This window comes from Bathycoccus prasinos (genome assembly GCF_002220235.1).
Source record: "Bathycoccus prasinos genomic : Chromosome_4".
NCBI classification, from domain to species: domain Eukaryota; kingdom Viridiplantae; phylum Chlorophyta; class Mamiellophyceae; order Mamiellales; family Bathycoccaceae; genus Bathycoccus; species Bathycoccus prasinos.
The window spans coordinates 918,508-942,821 of NC_024005.1; the positions used below are offsets into that span (position 1 = coordinate 918,508).

At 47.6% G+C, this 24,314-nt stretch overlaps 14 protein-coding genes across 14 annotated transcripts; 5 read left to right on the top strand and 9 right to left on the bottom strand.

Annotated features, from left to right (window-relative positions):
* Nucleotides 1-179: 179 nt before the first annotated feature.
* Nucleotides 180-1,529, bottom strand: Bathy04g04680 (predicted protein; the record flags this gene model as incomplete). Its single annotated transcript, XM_007513446.1, has 1 exon — nt 180-1,529. The coding sequence occupies one exon, from the start codon at nt 1,527-1,529 to the stop codon at nt 180-182; it is 1,350 nt and encodes a 449-aa protein (XP_007513508.1).
* A 240-nt stretch (nt 1,530-1,769) lies between these two features.
* Nucleotides 1,770-3,101, bottom strand: Bathy04g04690 (cytochrome c biogenesis protein; the record flags this gene model as incomplete). The annotated part of the gene is made up of 1 exon (XM_007513735.1): nt 1,770-3,101. The coding sequence occupies one exon, from the start codon at nt 3,099-3,101 to the stop codon at nt 1,770-1,772; it is 1,332 nt and encodes a 443-aa protein (XP_007513797.1).
* Nucleotides 3,102-3,634: 533 nt separating this feature from the next.
* On the bottom strand, nt 3,635-3,814 carry Bathy04g04700 (50S ribosomal protein L33; the record flags this gene model as incomplete). The annotated part of the gene is made up of 1 exon (XM_007513827.1): nt 3,635-3,814. One exon carries the CDS (start codon nt 3,812-3,814, stop codon nt 3,635-3,637), a length of 180 nt encoding a protein of 59 aa, XP_007513889.1.
* A 446-nt stretch (nt 3,815-4,260) lies between these two features.
* Nucleotides 4,261-4,986, top strand: Bathy04g04710 (predicted protein; the record flags this gene model as incomplete). Its single annotated transcript, XM_007513627.1, has 1 exon — nt 4,261-4,986. One exon carries the CDS (start codon nt 4,261-4,263, stop codon nt 4,984-4,986), a length of 726 nt encoding a protein of 241 aa, XP_007513689.1.
* A 520-nt stretch (nt 4,987-5,506) lies between these two features.
* Bathy04g04720 (unknown protein) lies at nt 5,507-6,457 on the top strand (the record flags this gene model as incomplete). The annotated part of the gene is made up of 1 exon (XM_007513543.1): nt 5,507-6,457. The coding sequence occupies one exon, from the start codon at nt 5,507-5,509 to the stop codon at nt 6,455-6,457; it is 951 nt and encodes a 316-aa protein (XP_007513605.1).
* Nucleotides 6,458-6,635: 178 nt separating this feature from the next.
* On the bottom strand, nt 6,636-9,713 carry Bathy04g04730 (predicted protein; the record flags this gene model as incomplete). The annotated part of the gene is made up of 1 exon (XM_007513558.1): nt 6,636-9,713. The coding sequence occupies one exon, from the start codon at nt 9,711-9,713 to the stop codon at nt 6,636-6,638; it is 3,078 nt and encodes a 1,025-aa protein (XP_007513620.1).
* A 453-nt stretch (nt 9,714-10,166) lies between these two features.
* On the top strand, nt 10,167-12,494 carry Bathy04g04740 (succinate dehydrogenase flavoprotein subunit; the record flags this gene model as incomplete). Its single annotated transcript, XM_007513669.1, has 1 exon — nt 10,167-12,494. One exon carries the CDS (start codon nt 10,167-10,169, stop codon nt 12,492-12,494), a length of 2,328 nt encoding a protein of 775 aa, XP_007513731.1.
* Nucleotides 12,495-12,589: 95 nt separating this feature from the next.
* Nucleotides 12,590-13,315, bottom strand: Bathy04g04750 (predicted protein; the record flags this gene model as incomplete). Its single annotated transcript, XM_007513676.1, has 1 exon — nt 12,590-13,315. The coding sequence occupies one exon, from the start codon at nt 13,313-13,315 to the stop codon at nt 12,590-12,592; it is 726 nt and encodes a 241-aa protein (XP_007513738.1).
* Nucleotides 13,316-13,750: 435 nt separating this feature from the next.
* Nucleotides 13,751-14,698, bottom strand: Bathy04g04760 (60S acidic ribosomal protein P0; the record flags this gene model as incomplete). Its single annotated transcript, XM_007513454.1, has 1 exon — nt 13,751-14,698. The coding sequence occupies one exon, from the start codon at nt 14,696-14,698 to the stop codon at nt 13,751-13,753; it is 948 nt and encodes a 315-aa protein (XP_007513516.1).
* A 585-nt stretch (nt 14,699-15,283) lies between these two features.
* On the bottom strand, nt 15,284-16,792 carry Bathy04g04770 (ruvB-like 2; the record flags this gene model as incomplete). The annotated part of the gene is made up of 1 exon (XM_007513348.1): nt 15,284-16,792. One exon carries the CDS (start codon nt 16,790-16,792, stop codon nt 15,284-15,286), a length of 1,509 nt encoding a protein of 502 aa, XP_007513410.1.
* Nucleotides 16,793-17,263: 471 nt separating this feature from the next.
* Nucleotides 17,264-18,139, bottom strand: Bathy04g04780 (predicted protein; the record flags this gene model as incomplete). The annotated part of the gene is made up of 1 exon (XM_007513426.1): nt 17,264-18,139. The coding sequence occupies one exon, from the start codon at nt 18,137-18,139 to the stop codon at nt 17,264-17,266; it is 876 nt and encodes a 291-aa protein (XP_007513488.1).
* Nucleotides 18,140-18,716: 577 nt separating this feature from the next.
* On the top strand, nt 18,717-19,844 carry Bathy04g04790 (Hap2-like protein; the record flags this gene model as incomplete). Its single annotated transcript, XM_007513419.1, has 1 exon — nt 18,717-19,844. The coding sequence occupies one exon, from the start codon at nt 18,717-18,719 to the stop codon at nt 19,842-19,844; it is 1,128 nt and encodes a 375-aa protein (XP_007513481.1).
* Nucleotides 19,845-20,110: 266 nt separating this feature from the next.
* Bathy04g04800 (GPI inositol deacylase of the ER that negatively regulates COPII vesicle formation) lies at nt 20,111-22,225 on the top strand (the record flags this gene model as incomplete). Its single annotated transcript, XM_007513575.1, has 1 exon — nt 20,111-22,225. One exon carries the CDS (start codon nt 20,111-20,113, stop codon nt 22,223-22,225), a length of 2,115 nt encoding a protein of 704 aa, XP_007513637.1.
* A 174-nt stretch (nt 22,226-22,399) lies between these two features.
* Bathy04g04810 (predicted protein) lies at nt 22,400-24,015 on the bottom strand (the record flags this gene model as incomplete). Its single annotated transcript, XM_007513553.1, has 3 exons — nt 22,400-23,125; nt 23,543-23,744; nt 23,948-24,015. 3 exons carry the CDS (start codon nt 24,013-24,015, stop codon nt 22,400-22,402), a joined length of 996 nt encoding a protein of 331 aa, XP_007513615.1.
* Between the last annotated feature and the right edge of the window lie 299 nt (nt 24,016-24,314).

Consider the following 24,314-nt stretch of genomic DNA (forward strand, 5'->3'; position numbering starts at 1 on the left):
TTCTTTCAAGAGAGTCGAAAATGTGAGGAAAAGAAGCTTTTTACGACGACGAAGAAGAGTTCATCATATAGAACATTATATAGTACTCTAACCAAAACAACTCGCTACTTGCTACTCGCTACCACCAATACTACTAGTAGTGCTACTGCTATTATTATTATATATTATTATTATTATTATTATTCTTTTCGACTCGCCTCTTTGTTCTTCTCTTTCTTGCTCAACAACATGAGTTTGGCTTCGCCCATCGTCGTGGGTAACACGACGGATTTCCGAACGTCTCCGGTCGCCGCTATGGTCGCGACGACGTCGTGCGTGCTCAAACCAGAGACGATGACGACACCGAAAAGGATGAGCCACCAACTGAAGGCCCACACGAGGAATTTGAACGCGTTGTGGAAGAAACCAAACTCCGAACCACCGTTTGAACCGAAGAGGAAGCCGATACCGGGGAGGCTTTCGCCGAGGCACAAGACGCCGAACGGGATGGCGGTGACCATTTGGGCGACGTTACCAGAACAGACGACGACGACCGCGTTACCTTCTTTTAAACCTTTGGTTTGCGAGAAGAGTCCTAAAGCGGTCAACGAAACCGAGGCAGCGAGGCCTATTAAGGCCCATATAAACGCCAATCGTCGAGAGAGTTGGAAACCTAATTTCACCGAGGACGCGGATAGCGAAAATAACGCACCCGCGCGCGCACCGGCGAGGATATCTCTGATACGTTGTTGTTTGAACTCAACGCTGTTCGCGTTCTCGCTCTTATCTTTCTTGTCGCTTTTATCTTTTTTCGGTGGCGTAGTCATCATCATCGACGCGTTCATGCTCTCTTTCGTCGGCGGCGATTTCAAAAAGTGGTCGTTCTTGTTCCCATGTCCGGATCCTTTCTGCGGCGTGGTTCCGGGCGTTACGTCGGACTTCGTCGTCGTCATCGCTGTCGTCGTCGACGGCGTGGCATTCGACGCGGCGTTGGAACCACCCGCCTTCCCGGACCCAGCCGGGGCCAACACCCCCCCGCTTCCTACATTACTTCCCGCGGCGGACGAAGGCGCGCACAAATACGTGCTCCCTAAAACCACAAAAACACCCAACACGTACCTCCACGTGCTCACTATACTTTCTTCTCCTTTCCCATCTTTTTTTATCGCGACGTTTCCACCCGTCGTCCACCCGATCCCAATCGTCCCTAACACCGCGCACCACACTCCAATCCATTCTTTTTCTCGCAACTTCTCGTCTAAAAACACGTGACTAAACCCGGCGAGAATGGCGACTCCACCGGCCGAAACGGGTTGTACCACCGATACCGGTGCAATCGCTAACGCGACAATCATCATCAAACCGCCAATTACGTCTAATCCTAACCCGAGCTTCCACGTTTCGTTTGAGAAATACGTTTTCAAGACGTCTTTTTTAAACGTCAACTTCGGTAAAGATTTCGTGCCTTTTTTCTGCAACGCTTTGCCGATGTTTATCGATGTGGAGGCGAAAAGAGTCACCAAAACGGCGAAGAATCCAGGAAAAAACATTTATTATTATTATTATTTTCTTCTCGCTTGGTCGTGGTGTTGTTGTTGTTTAAAAGAGTAGTAGTAGTAATCGTCTGTCGTTGTTGTTGTTGTTGTTGTTGTTGTTGTTGTTGTTGTGTGATAGAATTCAAAAGTGATTAATTGATGAGAAATTTTTAGTGGAGGAATGCGTCTTCTGATTTATTTGAATACAAAACAACAACAAAAACGGGAACCTATAGATATCTTTTTATTATATTATTATCTGCTGGCGAACCATCCGTAGGAGTGCAACCCGGTGCCGAACAAGTTCACGCCGACGTAACAAATCCACACGACGATGAACCCGAACGCGCCGATTTTCGCGCTTTCGTCTTTGGGTTTTTCGGCGACCAAGCGCGAGTGCAAATAGGTGGCGTAGGTGAACCAGGTGACTAAAGCCCAGGTTTCTTTCGGGTCCCAGGACCAGTAGGAACCCCAGGCTTCGTTCGCCCAAACTGCGCCGGAAATTAAACCCGCGGTTAAGAGGACGAAGCCTAAACCCAAGCATCGGTAGGAGAGGTTGTCGAGTTCGGTTTGCGTTCTCGCGCCAACCGGTAAGGAGGAGGAGGAGGAGGAAGGAGATTGCGGTGGATTCATCGCAGCCGTCGTGCTGCTGCTACTACTTTCCATCGCGTACGCGACTTGTTCGCCGGTTTTTGAATCAATCTTCGGCCGATTCGAACGTTGTCTCGATGTCGCCACGACTAACATTTCGTCTTCGTCTTCGTTACTATTATTATTATTATCATTGTTGTCTTTAAACATCGCTTTTTCCATCTTCTCCGTCAACTTACCGACGGTTTCGTTATCCTTTCCAAGTTCCAACGCCAAGAAACCCATACACGCTAAACTCCCAGCCAACAGCGTGGCGTACGACATCATCATCACGCTCACGTGCATCATCAACCAGTTTGATTTCAACGCCGGCACCAACGCGGACGCTCTTTGCAGCTCTTTCGGTAAACCTAACGTCGCCCCAGCGACGGTAAACAAAGCCACCGGCGAGACTAACGCCCCGAAAACTTTACTGTTCGAGTTCACGTAAATCGCCGTCGCGGTTGTCCCCCACGCTAAAAACAGTAAACTCTCGTACATGTTCGACAACGGAAAATGGCCGGATTCCGCCCACCGACTCGCGAGCGCGAAGATCAAAGCGACGTTGGAGAGTTGCAACGCCGTCCGCTCCACGTTCACTTTTACTTCTTTGTCTTTGTGTTTGTCTTCTTTCTTCTCATCTTCATCCTTGTCTGGAAAAAAGACCGCTTTGGTTCCGTACACCGTCGACGCGACGAACAAGGATAAAAACGCTCCGTTCGCGCATAAAGTCGTGACGTCGTTCAAGTCCAAATTCGTCAACTCGCCACCGAAGAGCGCATTCGTCGCACACGTTTTCCTTTTCCTTTTCAGTTTCGTTGTTGTTACTGATGTTCTTGTTTTGTTACAACTGCTGCGCGAGAAAGTCGTCGTTTTATTCGTCGTCGTCGTCTGCTTCTTCCCTCCTCCTCTTCGAGCGGAGAAGATCCTAATAAACGTTGCCGTCTGCGTTGCCATTTTTATCCACCAAAATGTAATTCTCTGCGAAGCGTTAAGAAGAAGACTCTCTGCTCGTAAAAGAGTCTCGTTTTTACTCGAAGCCTTTACGAGTGTTGTGACTTCTCCGACGCTCGAGGAGGACGCGACACGAAGAGAGCGTGTGAGAGAGAGCGCGGAAGAGCGCAGACTATGTCTCACGAGATGTGTTTTTGTGCGTCTTTGGAATGGGGAAAAACGGAGAGGAAAGATCAGAGGTTCTCTGATGCATAACGTGAGAGCGTTTCAACACTTATAAGCGCAGAGAACAGCGCGCGGTGTGAATGCTGTCGTTTTGCGATGCCGTTGGTGTTGCTACGAACGCGCACAAAGTGTTGCGGTGTACTTGCAGGTTCTGATGCTCTGCGTGCTTCTCGCGTACGTTTACTCTGATATGCTCTGGTGTTACTCTCTCTCGTTACATCTGCGCGCTGTGAACTCTTGCTACGACTACGACTACTGCGCGCGCGAGTGCGACTCCCACGCGCGCGCACTGCTGCTACTCTGATATGATACTACTTTTGCTTACTCTCCACGAACAAGCAGTGTTTCCTCGCTCTCGGATCGTACTTCCGAAACTCCAACTTATTCGGCATCTTCTTCGGGTTTTTCCGTTTCACGTAGAAGAACCCGGTGTCTAACGTGGAGACCACGCGGACCAGGATCGCGCCGGCTTTCGTCGCGCCTTTTGCCATTTTTTTAAATAATTTCTTCCAGTGGTGGTTTTAAAGGTGTGAGTACTACTACTTCCGTTGTTGTTGTTTTCGTCCGTGACAAATGTGGTATTCTTTCGTTGTTGTCGTGTATCGTTCGCGTTTGATATGTATATTAGACCCTTTTTAGGGGGAATGAAATGGAGGAAACCCGCACACAAATTACACCGGAATTTCGCACACATTTAACGTAAAGAGAATATACTACTAGAAAGCGCTTTGGAAAGAGCACAGATAAAGAGAGGGAGAAGGAGAGAGAAGGCAGCACGTGCGACGACCTTTACTAAAACGAGTAAAGCAGTGATATACGTATACGTTTGGATTTGGTCTCAGCAGAGTAGGGAACAATACGAACAACGTGACGAATCATTTCATCGAGAGAGTAACGAGAACAGAATTCATCATCAGAAACATACATAAACAACGTCATGGTGGCGAGCAAAACGGATGGAGCGCAAGCAGCGGGAACATCTGCGAACACCGCGACGAATACTACCGCAATAAAAAAGAAACCAACGACAACCTCTGCGTCGCAGAAATTACGCTCGACGATTATTCAGTTCACGTGTGTTGCTTTGGTCGTTTCGGGGATAACTCTTCTTGTGAATGCCGTCGCGCATCACGGAATACCGGACATCGATCCTCAAAAGGTACACAAAGCGATTAAAAAAGCGGGATATTTAGGCATCGTGATTTACATCCTCGGGTTCGGCTTGGCGGAGTTGTTACACTTACCCGGCTTAGTTTTCGTCACCGCCGGGGTCATGTGCTGGGGACACTTCAACGGGTGGATGTTAGCGCTGTGCATGGCGCCGTTGAGTTGCACGATTAGTTTCTTAGTCGTCAGAAGGGTCGGAGGACAGGCGTTGGCGGATGTGCAGTTTACCATCGTGAAACGAATGATGAGCCATTTGGACGATCGGCCGGTTCTCACCGTCGTTGGTTTACGAACGGTGTTTTTCCTCGCGCCGGCGATTAATTACATATTAGCTTTGAGTACGATTCGAGCGCGAGATTTCGTTCTCGGGACGGCGTTGGGGTTAGTTTTGCCGCTCACGGTGGCGGTGTATTTTATAGATAATTTGATTAATTACATGGGGTGGGGGAGAGAACGTAACGTTGGAGACGCGCAAGGTGGTGTCAGCGGCGTTTGAGAGAGAAAGAGATGATTAACAATACGCGTTGTAATCCGATTTGCGCTTAAATTTCCTCACAAAAGTGACTCACCTCACACTCGAACAAACTTGGAGAAAGAAAGACGACGACGATGCGTCGTAAAACGCCGAACACAAAACTCAAAGTCGCCTTCGACGACGCGAACATTCAACTCACGCGAGGAAAAGGAGTGAAGAAGACGGAAACCCCGTGGACGGACGAAAATGCGACCGAAACGCTCAACGCGCGACGAAGACGTTTGTTGCTCGAGTTGCAAAACAGGTTTTTCCCGATGAACAGAACTGCCAACGCGCTCGCCGTAGTTCTCGTTTCCGGGGACGAAAGGACCAGCGAACACGATTGGGCCGCGATATGTTTAGATATAAACGAGCATAAAGACGCAAAGGTACTATTAACGAGAGAGAGTTCTTAAGAAGGAGTTCGTGATCAAGCAGAGAGATCGCGCATGTGATTTGAATGTAAACGAACGAATTTTTCTCTTCGTCCGTGTATTTTAAAATGTTTGTTCTGACAACAACGACTGATATTTTTTATCTCACACACACGCAGGTGCTCGCGCTGAACGAAGAGATTGGCAAAGAAGGAGAAGAAAAAGAAACACCACTGACGATCGACCGAAACGCGAAAGTGGAAGAGATCGACAGTCGAGCGATCATGGACTATTTGATCTTCGATCGCGGAAGCGTTCTCGATCTCGAGGAAGGCGAGAAGGAAGAGAAGGAAGATATCGGGGAGTGCGCGTTCGGTCCGGGGAGCGCGTCGGCGCTGAAGAAGAAGTACAGGATGAACGAAGGGAAGGTGAAGAGAGCGGTGATGAGTGTTCAAGATTGGGGGTTGGAAGAGGGAGTGGAGAGCCGGAAATTTTATCCGATCGTTGGAAGCGAAGAAGAAGACGAGGAGGATGAGGAGGAAATTACGCCTCAGTTTATCGGGAACGACGACGTTAATAATGAGTATCATTCGGACGAGGAGGATATTATTGGGACGACGATGTGCGCGAAGAGAAGACGAGGTAACACTCCTGGGTCGACGCTCGTAAGAGTGATCGATAAAGATCAAGTGCCGACGTCGGACGGTAGACGCGCGACGATTCCCTTTGATCTTCACGGCGGAATGGACGACGACGATAAAACGTTATCACCGTTCCACATTCACGGAAAAAGACACAGTGAAGATGAGTGGCGCGGAGGAGAATCGTATCTCTGCGATAAGTTGCGTCGTAATCCAACCATGGCGCGGTTGAATATTTCGAGGTTCGCGGCGGAGATGATATGCCGCGAGCTTTCCAATAAGGAGAACAACAACAACAGTAAGGTCGTGTCGCCGATAGACGAAGAAGAAGAAGAAGAAAACGAAGTTCAGAAAACACCACGAGGAGGAGTTGGCGAGAAAAAGAAGAGAAAGCTTGGCGGGAATTTCTCTCTCGTGCGCACGGTTGAAAGAGGTTGATCTTTGCGGCCCAATCACGGAAGGAGAGAGAGCTGTTATTTTTGAATCATAGAGAAAATAAGAGAGAGAGAAAAGACGACCGCAGTTAGAAATTGATGTGTACTATTCCATGAAGCTCTGCTGCGATAATATCAAATCTATTTGGGTGCTACCACCTACGTATGTGCGGTACATAAAATCACTTGCTTTTTCTTCTCTTCTTTTGCTTCTTCTCGGCGGAGGAAAAATATTCTGGATCGACGGGAACGTTCTTCGTGAAATCGCTCTCAATCTTCTCCTCGTAATCCTCCGCGCTGGCAAACACATCGTCGTCACCGCCGCTGAATTCGTCGTCATCATCGCTCTTATCTAGAAGCATGCCTTTCAGTTCATCCTCATCGTCGTCGGACTCTTCTTCCTCTTCTTCTTCCTCTTCTTCTTCTTCTTCTTCTTTGATGAAATCTTCGTATTCATCTCTCGACGCCTTTCGTTTCTTCTTTGAAAGCAAATACCCTGGTTTTTCACCGTAAGCAGCAGCGAGCGCATCGTAGTTGAACTTATCCGTGTCAATTTTCTCTTCTTTGTTTTCAGCTCTGGCGACGATGTCGTCTTCGTCGGTGTCGTCGTCGTCGTCCTCCGCGGCGAAATCTTTCATAATCTTTTTCCGAGCGTCTTTAGAATCAGACTCTGACTCAGAATCTTCATCTTCGACGTTCTCTTCATCAGAGTCCGAATCGTCGTCACTTTCGCTGTGACCGAAATCGCTCTTCTTTTTCTTACCTTCGTCGCTATCGCTTTCCTCTTCTTCGCTCTCGCTTCCGTCGTCGTCGTCGTCTTTCTTCTCCTTCAATTTCAACTTTACCAACTTTTCGCTCTGTTTCACCGAGTAATACCTGTGGAAGAAAATTTCCGACGGGTCAACTTCGCTTTCCTTCATCGCCGCAAACTCTAAAGTGCCAGGAACGAACGAGGATTGCGCGATAGCAGCGGACGTATCAAAGACGCTACTCTTCGCCTTCTTCGCGATTTTACTTCCAACTTTCTTCATCAGCCATTTATCAAGGAAGGACATTAAAGTCATTTCCGTCAACGGATCACCGTCGTAGGAAACTTCGTCGCCGTTTAGTAAGCTTTTAGCCATCGCGGCGACGGATGGGTGGACGTTCGAGGCTAACGCGGTGAGTTCCCACAGACACGTGAGATGCGCGTTGGCGTAGAGCGGTTCGCGCTTGTACGGATCGTACGACGAAGAGTTTGAAGTTTTGCCGCCGTGCTTGCTTTCCTTCATGTTTTCTTTTCCCTCCTCATCATCGTTGTTGTCTCCTTCACTTTCGCTTTCGCTATCTTCTCCTCGCGATGAAACGCCGTTCGGCACACTTTTCTTAATCATCCCTTCCTCTTTTTGAACCATCTTCCAATGCGCGGGACGAATACGGAAAAACTCAGACGTCGCCATCAAAGAACCGCACGCGAACGTCGCCGGCGCGTGCATGGCAACTTGCAACAAACGCTTTACGATGGCTAACGATCGGGCAATGCGTTCATTACTTTTAGTTTTATCTTTTTTGTCGTCGTCGTCGTCGTCGTCGTCGTTATCATCATCGTGTTGTTGTTTCTTGTGCTTTTCTATGTCTCCGCTTTTGTTGTTGTTGTTGTTGTTGTTATTGTTATCCGCTTTCAGAGATTTAAACACGAGGGACAAAAACGGCGCGGCGTGCGCCGCTTTAGGCACTTGCGGATGATTGCACACCTCGTACAACGCTCGATAATACCGATCTGTAATCGGGGAAGATTTCTTTGACGAGTGCAGTTGAAAAATCAACGTCAACGCTTGAATCGAGGCGGCTAAATTCGGCGAGTGCGCCGTGGTGAAAAGCGCCGGGGCGATTTTCTCAACCATGGATTCTCTTTCAGATTGAGCGACGTACGGGAACGCGCGGTTGATGCCAGTTAAAAGCGCGGAAACGACTCGTGCGTCGACGCCGGAACCGATCTGTTCGTTTGCAGAGTTCGAAGTCGTTGGCGTCGCGGCGCCTTTTTTACCTCTTCCTCGACCTCTTCCTCGACCTCCTCCACCTCCTCGTCCGCCTTTCGGATGAAACCTTTTCTTTTTCCCACCGTTCGCGGCGGGACTGTCGTTGCTATCTTCTTTTCTATCTCCGTCGTTATTGTTGCTATTTTCGGTGGTATACCTCGACTTGTCGTACAAAAACTGAAACAAACTGAAATACGTCTCCACCAACTGCTTGGCGAGTTTCGGCCCTTCGCCTTTGTGCGACAGCGGCATTTGGTTTAACAAAACCGCGCCGTAATACTGCGCTTTCAAACTGACGCCCCGTCGAAACATGAACTGTTCCACCTCTCTCGCGACGATTGATTTCATCATCGGGTGTTTCACCGTCACCTCTAACAAAAGATGGCTCGCGTTTGAGGCCATCTTCCTTTGCGGATCGCCTAATTTGTTCGTCAACAATCTCAACAACTGTAACTCCGCTTCCGGTTTATTCACCAACAAACCAAACGCGCACTTCATAGATTTCTCTTTTAAAATAACTAAAGGGTCTTTCGACAGAGCCTCTAACGATTGCACGAACCGGTGGTAACATCGTTTGATGTAATCCTCCACGTACCAATACATCAACCGTTTGCGTTCGTGAGGAAACTTATCGCTGTCTTTTAAATTTTGGTCCGCGAAGTACTTCAGTTTCCTATCTGAAGGCAACAAAGCTGATTTAAAAAGCTCCTCCAACGCTTGTATGGCTTGCGCGGCGCCTCTTTTCCCGCCTTTCAGTCTCGCTTTCTCGCACAGCTCCAACAAACTTTCCAACTGTTTCAAGTTCGCCGCCGCGTCGTCTTGCACCGCGATCGTGTTGCTCGCAATCTTATCGGACGCGGTCCCCGTAGATCGAACTAAATTCTGAAACCCATCTCCACTTTTCCTCGACTTTATCTTCTCGTTTTGCTTTTCTCTCTCTTTTATCGCTTCTTTGGCGACGAGTTCTTTTGAAAGCAAAAGTTTCGAGAAATTTTCCTCTTCTTCGTCTTCGTCTTCTTCTTTTTTCTTCTTCTTCTTTTGCTTCTTCTCATCGTGATTTGTTTTCATCATCATCATCTCTTTCGATGATAAACTCTTCGCGGCTTCGTGCCATATCTTCGAGTACCCCTCGAACTCTTTCGTCGTAAAAGTCTTCTGTTGTTGTGTTCTCTCTGTGGTCGTTTTTTTTGCGTTTTTATTCTCATCATCGTCGTTTTCGTCGTCATCTTTCTTCTTCTTCATCATCATCGTTTTTTGCTTTCAACACGCGACGCGAAGAGGAAGCCGCCACACAACACCACTTTTTTCTCCAATCGAATGTATGAAGAAAAGAAAACAACGAAGAAGAAGAACGATCAGAGAAAGGTCTCTCTTTTCAAAGAGTGTTATCACTCGTCTTTCGCGAGAAGTAGTATTCGTATCAGATGTGACTTTTTAATAACGCTAATTATAAAGCCTTCAAAGCCGCTCTTTCTTCTCTGATGGTATTCGTGGGTACTCGTAGTACTAACGAGTTCTCTTCTTTGTCTTCTCTTCTTTCTATTCAGAGTTCTGTTGTTTCGTTTTTTTTGTGTTGTTTAGGGTCTCATTCAAAACCCTAAAAAACGAGGTGAAGACGTCAAAATTTCTTCTCTCTGTTGGTTGCTTTTTTTGTATTCAACAACAACACTTTTAAGACGAATTTTAGAAGAAAGGATGAGACGATCTCATCACGGTGTAACACAGTCGTTAAAACGCGAGATCGAGAAGACACTCATCTTAAGGGAAACCTCCTCTGCGTCGTCATCATCTGCTCGTACGACTTCTTCTCTTTCCTCCAAATCATTTTTATCGTCGTCGTGTTCCCCGTCATTTTTCAATAGGAATACTCCCATCACGAATGGTGTTCGGGGAAAAAGTGTCGTCGTCGATGACGTGATCAAAACGCTTCATCGTCATCGTCGTCGACACCTCTTAGCATCATCGGCACACAAACACGAAGAACAAAAACGCGGCGCAGCGACTTCTGCCAAATCTGCTCAATTCTCAAATACTTTTGGAAGAAGAAGAAGAGGCATCGCGACATCGACGACGACGACATCATTTCTTGTTGGGCGGCGAAATTCGTTACAAAACGAATTCGTTTCAACGACCTCTTCGAGAGGTGGAAGTAAAAGAGCGTTTTCGTCGTCCAATGCTAAAAATAACGGAGTGAATCAACCGTTTGGCAAAGAGTACGAAATCATCGACCACGAGTACGACGCCGTGGTCGTCGGCGCTGGCGGTGCGGGTTTACGCGCGGCCATCGGCTTATCCGAACACGGGTACAAAACCGCGTGCGTTACGAAACTCTTCCCGACGCGATCGCACACGGTGGCGGCGCAAGGCGGGATCAACGCGGCGCTCGGGAACATGTCCGAAGACGATTGGAGATGGCACGCGTACGATACCGTGAAAGGTGCGGATTGGTTAGGGGACCAAGATGCTATTCAGTACATGTGCAGAGAAGCGCCGGAAGCGGTGAGAGAGTTGGAACGATACGGATTGCCGTTTTCGAGAACGGAGGAAGGGAAGATTTACCAAAGAGCGTTTGGAGGACAAAGTTTGGAGTACGGGAAAGGCGGTCAGGCGTACAGGTGCGCGTGCGCGGCAGATAGAACTGGGCACGCGATGTTGCACACGCTATACGGGCAAGCGTTGCGACACGAGACGCAGTTTTTCGTGGAGTATTTCGCGCTCGATTTAATCATGGACGAACAAGGCGCGTGCGTCGGCGTTTTGGCGATGTGTTTGGAAGATGGTACTTTGCACAGGTTTAGGTCGCACAAGACGATTTTAGCGACCGGTGGGTATGGACGAGCCTACTTCTCGGCGACGAGCGCGCACACGTGCACGGGAGACGGGAACGCCATGGCTGCCAGGGCTGGGTTGCCGTTGCAAGATTTGGAGTTTGTGCAGTTTCACCCGACGGGTATCTACGGCGCCGGGTGTTTAATTACCGAAGGTTCCAGAGGTGAAGGCGGTATTTTAAGAAACAGCGAAGGTGAAAGATTCATGGAACGATACGCGCCGTCGGCGAAGGATTTAGCGTCCAGAGACGTCGTCTCGAGATCGATGACGATGGAAATTAGAGAAGGACGAGGCGTCGGGAAAGAGAAGGATCACATTTACTTGCACTTGAACCATTTACCGCCGGAATTGTTAGCGGAACGATTGCCGGGTATTTCCGAAACCGCGGCTATTTTTGCCGGCGTAGACGTGACCAAAGAGCCAATTCCCGTCATTCCAACTGTACATTATAACATGGGAGGTATCCCGACGAATTATAAAGGCGAAGTCGTCGCGCCGGCCAAGGACGGAAGCGATCCGGATCGAGTCGTCCCAGGTTTATTGGCCGCCGGCGAAGCCGCGTGCGCTTCTGTCCACGGCGCCAACCGATTAGGCGCGAACTCGTTGTTGGATATCGTCGTCTTTGGCCGCGCGTGCGCGAACACGGTGAAAGAATCCGGTTTGAAACCCGGTCAAAAACATAAACCTTTGAAGAACGAACTGAACGGCGAGCAAAGCGTGAAACGATTAAACGATATTCGATACAACGATAAAGGCGCTCAAAACAATAAATCGACGAGTGAGTTAAGAAAACGCATGCAGCGAGTCATGCAAGACGACGCGGCGGTGTTTAGAACGCAAGAAACGTTAGCCGAAGGGTGCATGAAAATCGACCAAGTCGCGAAAGAGATGGAAAGTTTACATGTCACCGATAAGAGTTTAGTTTGGAACACGGATTTAGTCGAAGCGTTGGAGTTGCACAACTTGATGCCGAACGCGAGAATTACCATGCACGGCGCCGAACAAAGGAAAGAATCGAGAGGCGCGCACGCCAGAGAGGATTTCCCGGATAGATTGGACGATACGTGGATGAAACACACGCTCGGGTACATCGAGGAAAAAGACGACAGCGTGAAAATCGATTACCGACCCGTGCATCACTACACCTTAGATAAAGAAATGGACGTCATTCCTCCGATGAAACGCGTTTATTAAATTGCTCTCTAATAATAATAACTACTACATATAACACACACACAAAACACACACACACTCAAAACACGCTACTTCTTTTATCCTCGTATCTATTTTTAAACCATAGCGGTGGTGGTCGTCGCTACTTGCTCCAACTCGCCGTCGCACACCTTGTGATCTTTCGGCAACACGCATTGCTTCTCGCACCCGTTCTCGTGTATGGTGACCAATCTAATAACCCCTCCAGAACTCGCATCTCTCGCAATCGCCAATGAAATCGCCTCCGTCATCCACTTCTCGCACTCCTCTCTTTCCATGTTCTCTTTATACGTGTTGTCTAAATACCCGTAAATATACGCCGAACCGGATCCGCTGACGCTAAACGGCGCTTCCAACATGGACCCGCCCAAAGGAATTCCGTACACCTGCGGTCCTCTCACTCGATCCCACCCGGCGATGATCATCCCGGCTTGTAACTTCTCTTTGTTCTCGTACGCTATTTTCTGCGTCAGTTTCGCCACTACGCGAACGTCCACCATCATCGCGCGATCGTTTGACTCGTTCTCGCGAAAACCGGTTCCGTTTCGTTCCATCGCGTGTTCCTCAACCATTCGTTTCACGTACGCGGCGACGTTTTGCGTGTCCGCGGCGGACCCGGATCGACACATCCACACGTTGTCGCATATCTGCGTGATTTTATCGCTCGCTCGGTTGGCGACGTACGCGCCCGTGGACGTTCGGGAATCGGCGGCGAGGACGACGCCGGTGCGATACGCGCACGCTAAAATAGTCGTTCCCGTGGACACCGGGATCGATAAAAAATCGACTGGTGTTTCCTCCATTAATCTCGTATGTCGTCGTTTTAAATTGTTGTAAACGACGTTGTTACTACTCTTCTTAGTATTATTATTCGTTAACTTTACGAAGAAGTTATTTAAACGCTTTCTTTAACACGTTGTTGTTGTCTTTTGTTCGTTCGTTCGTTCGAACCAGACGGAGGAAGTTATGGCGCTTTTGTCCTTAATTTTTTGCTCCTATATAAAAGAGATCTCAACACATCAAACTTTTGATAAAAACAGAGGAGGAAAGCAACATTTTTAAAGATACGCGTTGTATGTAGTATATATACTGCTAGATTATTAGTATTAATAAGCTATGAATTGAATTGATGATGAGCGAAGAAAACTTTCTTTAAAAGGTCATCATCTCGAGTCGTCGTCTGAATCGTCGTCCCGTTGTTCGAGAAGGTCAACTCTGAGATCGAATGTTTCTTTTTTTTAATCGAACAAGTCAAAGCCCATGTCTTCTTCTTCTTCTTCTTCTTCGACCGGGGCAGCCGCGGCCGCGGCTGGCTTATCGCCACCGCCACCGCCACCGCCACCGCCGCCGGCGCTTTGGAACGCGCTCGGGTCGGCGAGATAGTCCTTGACTTTTTGCGCCAATTCGAAGGTGTACTCGGTGCCGATGGAGATGGCCAACACGTTCTTGTACGAGTTGACGATGTAGTGCGGCACCGCGGCCAAAGTCGGGTACTTGGTCGCCAAAGAGATGGAGGCGATGTTGGAGACACCCGCGGCAAACTTAGCCGCCAACTGCTCGTCGGTGATGTCCAAAACCGCCGCCGGGTACATGGAGCCCTTGTCGTAAATGTGCTTGACGACTAAACCGTATTCAAACGGCGTGATTTTCATCTTACCCAACAAAGCAGCCGCGGAGGAACCGACGCGTTCGCCTTTTGTAACGACGGTAACATCAGACAAAATCTCGATCGCCCCTTTGTTAATCTTCGTCGCGATGTTCAACAATTGGAAAAAGCCGGTTTGGGACGGTTCCAACGGGGTCACGCCCGCCGGGATGGTCACGTCGCACGTCGCCGTAGAGCCAACCTTCGCGGGCGCCGGGACGACAAACTCAGAAACCTTCGTCTTGACTTCCTTGACGTCCTCTTTCGTGAAGATAACGCCGACGTTGCCAATCAACAAGTCGTGCAACACCATCCAATCGTTGTTGCCCTTCTCGTCGCAATAGTTGCCGATGATCTTTCTCATCAGCGTGTTCTTCCCCATCAAGACGACCGAGTTTGGTCTCAACGCCGTGCGAATGTCCATGAACTGTTTCGAGCCGACGTTGTCGCAGTGCACGAGTAACGCAGAGTCATAGTTGTCCAGCAACTCGTACACGCGTTCGCCGTACTTTCTTTTATCCAGGTACGCTTGGTTCACCATTTTTTCTTAGTATTATTTTCTGTGTGTAATAAAAGCAGACAGAGGAGTATTTTTATCCAATAATATGATGACGATATTGATGATGATATTGTCGGAAGAGAAAGAGAGAGAGAGAATGATTGTCAGCACACCTAACGCAACAAAAACACGAGTCGTTGTTTACGTCGTCGTCCTCCTCCTAAGAAGAAGAAGAAGACAAAGAAGACGAAGAAGAAAAGAGTTCAAGAGGATGAGGCAAAAAGAAGCCCTAGAAGGAGATCAGAATTTACGAACAACAACGTACCTTTGTTCTTTTTGCTTTTAATAATCAATCGCCTGGGAGCCGCAGTCTTACGAGTGTGCACTGCAGTTAAGAAAGTTGTTCTATCTAACCTTTATTGGCGGAATATATCTGTTCGTTTTTAAAACGCGCAGTTGAGAAGTGATTATGAAGAAAAGTCTGCTGGGAAAGAAGACCTCGCGTTCGACGTGTTTAGGGTTTTAGTGCAAATACGTTCGTGATGAGTTAACGTCACTTTTTGTTGTTGGCTTTATGTTCATTAGTAGTAGTAGTAGTAGTAGTAGTATTTAAAATCTCTTTAAGTTTTAAGTTTCCATGTCCGTTTCGTTGGCTTCGTTGTACACGTATTGCGAGCTGTATTCCATCATGAACTTCGTGCTTCGTTTGACGTCGATGAATAAGTTGTACGCTTTGGAGACGTCGTCGGTTTCGACTTTGGCGGATTTCCGCTTGTTGGCGACCAAAGAGGACGCGGAGATGAGTTGAATGGCGTATCGTAAACTGGTTTCCGAACCGATTTTTGTGAGCAAATCTTTCGCGTCTTCGGACATGTTCACGTCTTCTTCTTCGCACCGGATGTTGACTATTAATTTCATCTCTTTTTCCGTGTACGGTTTCGTTTGGATGATTAAGAGGCGATCTAACAAGTCGATCGGGATGCCGTGAGGGGATCGGTAGTTTGTGCCTCGGATTTTCGTGATGCCTCTGTTCGTAGCCACGACTAACACGGGAGATAAATCATTTTCCAACGCTCGATTCAAAAACGAAAAGCATTCCACGTCTAACATGTGCACTTCGTCGATGAACAAAACGCCCGGTATGATTTCCGCCTTGCCTTCCTCTCGCCACTCGGCGACTTTCTCGTCGATTTGTTCTCGCACTTCGTCGCGAATTTCACCGGTATCGCCGGAGAACAACGCCATGAAACCTTGCGTGTGCGAATTGATGACGTCGATTTCGTGTAAAGTCACCGTGTGCACAATCTCTTGTCGTTTTTGCAACTCGCCTTCCGGGCAGGAAACAAACTTTGTCGTCGGTCCAGTCGCGTCGTAATCGCGCGATCGCGCGAACGAACGTCCTAACTTTTGCACTCTTCCCGTGCTCTTATCGATGGTGATCACGTCACCACTGGTGACTTTCTCTTTGTTGATCGATTCGATCATCTTCGTTCCTAAATCGTACACCGTCTCCATATCGGTCGTTTTCAAAGTCAACTTTCCAACTTTCGGCGCGACGTTCCCCGCCGTCGGTCGGTCAATCTCAATCTCCACGACTTCACCTTCGATAATTTCCGTTTCCTCCCGTATCCTCACCCCAATCGCTTTCCTAAACGCCTGTCTCAACGCTTCCGTTTTTGAAATTTCTGTGCTAAAAATCTCCGATCCCGCCATCATCGCGAACGGCGTTTCTTCGTTACTTTCCGCGTTTATATTGTTGCTACTTTTATCTTGGCCTCTTAAACTCGCTTTCCTGCTCCCCCCGGCTCCTTCTCCGTTCACCCCGTAATCTGAATCTAACAAGCTCTTCGCGATCCCCATCGCTAACGCCGTCTTCCCCGTCCCCGGCTGACCGGCTAACAGAACGCCTCTCCCAGCGATCGTCCCGCTTTTAATCATGGACAGAATAACGCCGCACGCTTTACGCGCGTCTTCTTGACCAACCATCCCTTGCGAAACATTCTTCGCGTCTAACGCGTCGTCTAATCCCAGACCGCGTATGTGCGAGTGCGCGCCGATGCGTTCGATGCCTCGTAAAGCGTCCGTTTCTTGCGCGGTCGTTTTAATCGTCGTCGTCGTTTCCCCACCAGTCGCCATTTTAGTATGCGAGTCGTTTTACTCTTCTTCTTCTTTATTCAGATCGAATGCAACGAACGAAAACGAGAAGAGTCTACTAAAGCGCTACTGCTTCAATAGTCTTCTCTCAACGACAACAACAACAACAACAACAACAACAACAACACTCCTCTTAAACAAACAAACAGTATATTATGTGCTGTGTTCTTTTCAATCAATCAATCAATCAATCGAGAGAAGAATAATGCAGTCAAATCAAATTCAAACGAAAAAAAATGCTTCAAAATTTTAGTGCAAAAAGCTCTCGAGGACTCCTACTAGTAACGACGAGAGCAAAAAAGCAAGCATTATAATAACGTTCTCGTTATCGATCGGCGAATATCAGCAAATATACCACCACGTTTTTAATAAAAGTACAATTTTCTTTCCATCTAGTATTTCCTCTATATGTCCTCTCTATTTTCTCTCTCTCTCTCTTTCTAATAATTATTTTCACAATCGTCTTTTCTTCGCGCTTCGCATGAACGGTCTCAAGGACCACTCGATGTCGGCGTCGTCTTGGTCGACCGTCCCTAACTTCAGCTGGTACAATCGTAACTCAAATCTCGGACCGATTTCGTTCAAGTGTAAGGATTTTGGGCCTTTCGGCATGTCGTAGGTGTGATGACGGACGGAGATGAAATCGACCGAGTTGGCGAAAGTGACCACGCGTTTTGATTTTTCCTTCGGTCTCGGGAATAAGTGTCGCAAGATATTCGCGGTTCGTTTGCCTAATTCCGAGGTGAAGTTTTCGCATATGATGTGCGGGAACTGTTCGGAAACTTTCGGTAAGTTTGCATCTTTTACGTCGTGTCGCATGACCGCGTCGGAAATGCCAAAATACGCGGTAGGACCAAACGGTAAGTGCGAAACGACTAAACCGTCCGGTTCGCCTCGGTGTTCGTGGACGATGACGACGTCGGTAAACTCGCTCGTTTTTCCCAGTTCCACGAGATCGGGTAAGATTTGCGAACCGCGGTTGATTCTCGACGAGGTCGGGAACAGAAGTTTCAGTTCTTTACAAAACTGAAGCAATCGACTGCTCGCGTCTCTCGACGTCGTCAGTAAGATTTTCGCCTCTGGTGCGTTTTTATACTCGTCGTCGTTGACGCCTTTTTCCAAGTTTCCATACTCTCTCGTGTTTATATCTTCTAATTCCACCTCTTTTCTTAACTGTTCTTCCTCTCTTTTCAGCTCAGTTGGGATCGGTTTCCCTTCCTCCAAGCACTCTCGTATTTTCCTCTTCTTCTCGTATAACAAGCGCTCTTTCCCTTCTAAAGATTTCCTGTAGACGAATTCTTTCCGTAACCGAGCGTTTCGCCGCAACATCTTTTTATTACGCGAAGATTGTTTTTCTTATTTTACGACCAATAGTAGACCAAAAGAAGAAAGAAACCTTTTAATACTCTTTGATTCTTCTAAAGGATGACGACGAGTCTCTTTTGTTGGAAAGAAACGAAAGCGCTCTTTAAAAGTCGTCCGTCGTTGTTGTTGTTTAAAGGACGACGTGTGTTGTTACACGCACTGACTGGTAGCAGAACGAGAGGAAAGAAGGCAAGAAGCGCACCCACCTTTTATGAGCAGAAAAAATCATAAACCCTAAACAGATACATTTCCAAAATCCCTTCAAGTAAACGCCAACCAAACTCTTCTTTTCTCTGACTCGTATTAATAAACTTCCTTAAATTCGTCATTCATTGAAGAATCACCTTTACCTTGACGAAGAAGAAAACAAGCGTTCGTCTCGGTGGTCAGAATACTCATCTCTTCTGTTGTTGTTCGTTTTGAACCTTCTCTCTTTCGATTTTGGGGTTTGTTGTTCTTTGGGTGCGCGTAAACGACTCAGGTAGATATTTTTGGGAGCGAGACGAGATACGCTTTTCTGATGACTCGTGCTGCCGAGGAGATGAATAATAAGAGTAGTAATACTACCACCAATGTTGGTGGTCATAGTATCGTCGAAAATAACGCGGATTTTGAGGAGAGTGGGAAAAACATCGTCTTAAACGCTGCTGCGTTCGCGCAGGCCTACGCGTACAGCGCGTACGACGACATCGAGAAACGATTGGAAATAAAAAAAGATAATGAATCTCGACTGCAAAGGAAGAATACGAACGAGAAGACAAAGACAAAGACGAAGAAGAAGGGAAGCGAGGAGAGTTTACTCGAGATGAAAGAGAGCGTGGAAGACGTGGATGACGAGGATACCGACGACGACGAGACGACCGAACGACAAAGGGAAGAAGAAGATGAAGAAGAAATGGTAAAACGTCGTCGCATGGAAGAAAGTCACGCGCAGACGACGAGCGCGATGAATGGCGGAGTAGACGGAATGGTAGCAGCAGCGGCGGCTACGGCAACCTTGTATAATCATCATCCGTCGTCGTCGTTTCAAGCACAGTATCAAATGCCTTCGATGCAGCCGCCGCCGCCGCCGAACGTACCGCTTGTTGCGCAACAATATCTTTTACAACCGACTGCGCTTCTCGTAGCCAACGATACTAACAATCAGGCGCAAGAGCATCATCAAGAACAACAACAACAACAACATCTCGTCATGGCGGCTGCTGCAGCTGCGGCAGCCGCTGCTGCTCCTCCAGTGTACGTGAATGCGAAACAGTACGAAGCTATTCTCAGGCGAAGAGCGGCGCGAGCGAAACACGAACTGAAATATAACAAGATCGGGGCGGTATTCTCACCAACCGGAGGTAAGAAGAACGGCACGGGTGAAGAGAAAAGGAAACCGTACATGCACGAAAGCCGACACAATCACGCGCGACGACGGATACGAGGCCCGGGAGGTCGTTTCTTGACGCAAAAAGAGTTACTCGACGGGTTAGGAGGCGAAGAGGCGAAACAACAAGCGATGAAAAGAAAAGAAGAAAACGAAAAGAGAGAGAAAGAGAGAGAAAGAAAGAAACAGTTGAGACAAAAGAAGAAGGAAGAGCAAAAAGTGATGATGATGGAAAAGAGGAGGAACGCGGAGAAAAAGGGGGCGACGGGTGTCGACGAGGTTGTCGACGCCGAGAAATAGTATTTAGTCATTTTAGAAATGTTTATAGAAGAGATACGCGCGATGAATATTAATAAAGAGCTGCAAAATATGAATTGTGGTGTACTGAAGAAGACAAAACGAATTCTTCAATAACAAACGACCAACTTTGCTTTTCGGCAAACTTTATGCACCACACCAAAAAGAAACGAAGAGCGAAACTTTTTAACGCGATGATGATGAAATCGTCGTCGCGAGGATGTATTAAATGTCGTTTTCTGAATCGTCGTCGGGGTACATAATAAACGATGAAACGCAAAACTTCTTTTAACGAACAACATCGACGAAACGCAAATTTGAAGAAGAAAAACAACAACAACTATCACTACTCCTTGTTCTTCTTCTCTTTCGTTTTGAAATGCGCGTGCGTTCTCCTCGCACTCCTCGTCCTCCTCTTTTCTTGGATGCGAGCGATTTATTTCAGCGAAAACGAGTGTCAGATGACGTACATGCGTCCCGGATATTCGAAAATTGATTTGAGCGAAAGTGGTGTTGGATTCTTTGAGAAAGGAAAAGGGCGAAAGTATGATCTCATCCGATACGAGGAGATGGACGACATTTCGGAGAACGGTGGAAAGAACAAAAACGCTTTTATGGAAGGAACAAAAACTGTGCTGGCTTTGTTCATACCGGGAAACGGCGGCGATTACGCGCAGGTGCGCTCGCTCGCGCACTCGACGCACGCGCTCGGGAAATACTATTTGTCTTCTTCTTCTTCTTCTTCTTCTTCGAGTGAAGAAACGAAGGCAAAAAAGACAAAGATTGAATGGTACGCGATGGATTTCAAGGAAGAGTTCTCGGCGTTCGACGCGGATGCGATGGAACGGCAAGTTGAAACAACGAGATGGGTGTTAGAGGAGTATTTTGGGAGGAAGATTTTTGAAAGCTATGAAGACGACGACGACGACGATGACGGCGGTGGAAAATATTTGAAGAACGTTATCGTGGTCGGGCACTCCATGGGCGGGTTAGTCGCGAAGTATGCAGCAGAGCAAGTGATAGTGAATAAAAGTGATTTTAACGGAAGAAGAATAGAGCACGTGCACGTGACGACTCTGGCAACGCCGCACGCGTACCATCCCGGAGCGTTTGCGCTTTCGAGTTTCGCCAATCACGCGTGGCGGAAAAGAACATCGAAGAAGATGACGACTGGCGAAGGGAAGAAGGAGTTGATGTCCGTGATGTCCGTGAGTGGGGGGATGCGCGATTGGCAAGTTTCCGGAGTGGACGCTTCGCTTGTTCTCTCTTTGAATGATAGTAATAATAATAGTGGTAATAATAGGAATAGGAATAGCGAAAGAGTGAAGACCGTATCGACGCGAACGTCCTGCGATCATCTCGCGATATGCTGGTGCAAGCAAGTGATTTTATCGCTCGCGGTCGCATTACATCGCGTGGCAAAAGCAGGTGGAAATGAAGGAGTAGGTGATATTTCTCAATACATAAAGAATATACACGTTGATATTCCGCCGCATTTGGGTTGGCATGGCTTTGAAGACGCGTCTTCGACTTTGAAGAAAAAAGACAACCACGGCGTCTTCATCGATGGATTTTTTTCTGGAGTAGACGATATCAATACCGATAGAAATACTCGAGGATGGTACACGTTTGCACCCATCCTCGTCGCGAGAACACCGAACGTTGCGTCTGCTGCAATATCTTGGCACGTTTTGTTCTCGTCGGGCCCGTCGTCGTCGATGGCATTTTCGGGTCTTGCATTTTCCTCGCTCTACGTGCTCTCGGCTTTGAGTGAAAACTTTGCAATCGGCGCGAAAGAGATGCGAGCTTTACGATTAGAAATGTACGTTCTTTTTGCAACGAGCGTTGTTTTAGTCTGCGGTTACGGCATGGCTAAGAGTTTACACCTGCTTTTTTGCAAGATGCTCGCGTTATCGAGAAAGAATACCGCTTCAACAAAGCTTGATTTTCTGCGACGAATGTCGGTGTCGACGCACGTATCGATTTCCGCGGCGTTAGCGGCTGTCGCTCCGGCGCTCGTGCACGCGTACATGATCGTTTTCAAGTGCACTTTTGGTACTAGTACTGATGAAAATACACTCGTGCACTCGTGTTGCGCCTCTGTTTGGGCTTCTTTCTTACTTTTACCCGCGTTCGTGACGAAAGTAAAAGATGGGAACTTACCGGGCGGGGTGTGGTCTGCGATAGATTCGGGGGTTGCTTTTTGCACCGCGGTAGGAACGATTTTAGTATATCATTCCAATCATGCGGAGGGAAAGAAGAAGAAGAAGAAGAAGAAAAGTATGACGATAATAATAACGAGTTTGCTCTTCTGCGCTGTATCGAGCGGCGCCGGGATGGCGTCGTTGGCACATCTCGGTCTCCTCTTCTTCTCGTTTTGTTGATTGTTGTGTAAATATAATTGCTATTTAATTTTATATATTAAAACCACACACTTGTGCGTACGCTCAGCTTAAGTTCTCTCACTCTCTCACTCTCTCAAATCAATGTTCTCACACCCTCTCTCTCTCCATTTTTTCTCTCTGTTTTTCTTTTTCTACAAAAGACGCACACGCCGCTTATTGCAATTGCATGTACCACAAACCGGTGATCTTGACATCCTTCGGCGCCTTGGAGCCCAAATCAGTGTCAGACGGTTGGATGGATTCAAACACGCCGGCAATCTCCCCAGTAGTTTCGTCGTACTTCGCGACGTTGAAGACGGCACTACCCTTCAACGCGGCGACGTTCTTGTTGTTTTCCTTTTGTAAGTCATCGGCGTCAGATCTGGCCGGCAACGCGACGGCGTTATCGTAACCAGTGGAGCCACCTCTACCCTTCGGGTCAAGGAAGGACGAACCTCTGTACGAAGCGACAACGAAGTCACCGCCGAATTGGGAGGTGTTACCCTTCGCTTGCAACTCCTTCAAGGTGAACAAGAACGGAACACGTTCGCCCCCAGCCAATTGGACCGTGGTCGGCGCGTAGTCGATGCCGTCCTTCTCGACGACGTTGACCGAACCGTCAGAGCCAACCTTGAAGTCGCCAGACATGGCGTCCAAAGTGTAGGTCAAACGAGTCATCAACTTCGTCTTGGCAAACTCGGTGGAACCGTCCGCCTTTTCTTCCTTCACCGTAAACGAAGTCGGTTCGACGCAAAACTTGTCAAACTTGTAGTCGCCAGCCTTCAACGCCTTCGGGCCGGAGCCGCTTTCGACAACCGGGCACGTGTTCGCCAAACCGGTACCTTTGACTTGCAAATACGTCAAGCCTTGCAACTCATCGTACGTGACCGCTTGCGCAGACTGTTAGTAGTATTATATTTTCGTTTTTAAAATCAAGTTTTGAGAAGAAAGAAGGGAGAAAAAGGGAAAAAAGGTCAGTTCTCTTATTTTTAAAAATGACATTTCTTTCAGATTGTTGTGTTGTTGTTTCAAAAACGCTCTCAAAAAAAAATTCTCCTCCTCTTCTTTTGAGATCTTTTTGGCCAAAAAAATTTTGAGATTAGAGCGAAGCGAGAAGAGATACGATTTTTCCGAAGCTTTTTCCCTCCTTCCTTCTCTCGTCTCGGATCGCGCTCAAATCTCTCTCATCATCTCATCGTTTTTTCTTCTTCTTCCCCCGTGGTCTCTCAAAAGGAAGAGGAGGAGGAGTGCCTCGAGAGACTTTTAAGGCGCGCGCACGATGTAACGACGACGAAGAGAGAGAGAGAGAGAGAGAACCTCTTCTTCTTCTTCTTCAAAAGCGCGAAGTGTTTTTTTATCCCCGTTGTTTAAAACCACCCTTCGTAAAACGAGACCAAAAGAGCAAAGAAAAAAGAAACGTACCGATGCGAACAACGCGGCGGTGGTGGCCGCAGTGACGGCCGCCTTGGAGAGCTTTTCCGACAAGTTGGACGCTTGGACGACCGTCTTGTTGACCGAACTGTTGTGTTGTTTTGATGACGACGAAGAGCATTAAGACAAGAGAGGTGAGTGTGAGTATACAAACATCGAGAGGAGGATGCCATCATCGATTTTCCCTCTTCAATCTCGCCCAAAGAAGAAGAGCGTACTGTATAAAACAAAAAAAAAGGACAATCGTAATTCAACGCGTAACTCCATCACGCGAAGATCAAATGCACGTACCGTTTGGAGGAAACCTTGTTTACGGTAATTTGCTTGCCAGCTAAAGCGGATTGCATCGAAAGGGCCATTTTGTAAGTGTGTGTATTGGGTGCGTTTATATATGACGAATCGATGAAAAGAAGGGGCCGATGATGAATTGATGTTTTGGGTAGTTTTTCGTTCGTTCGCAAAAAAGAAAGAGATGGTTCGTGGTGACAAAAAATCCAATAGAACAACAAATCTTGATTTTCCCTCTGTGCTCTTGAATCAGGGTTTAACAGAAGCCAACAACAACACAAAAAGGGAGGAAACTGCTTTTTCACAAACAACAAGGAGGAAAAAAGAGGAAAAAGGAGAGAAGAAAAGAGAGGAAAAGAGACAGTTATAA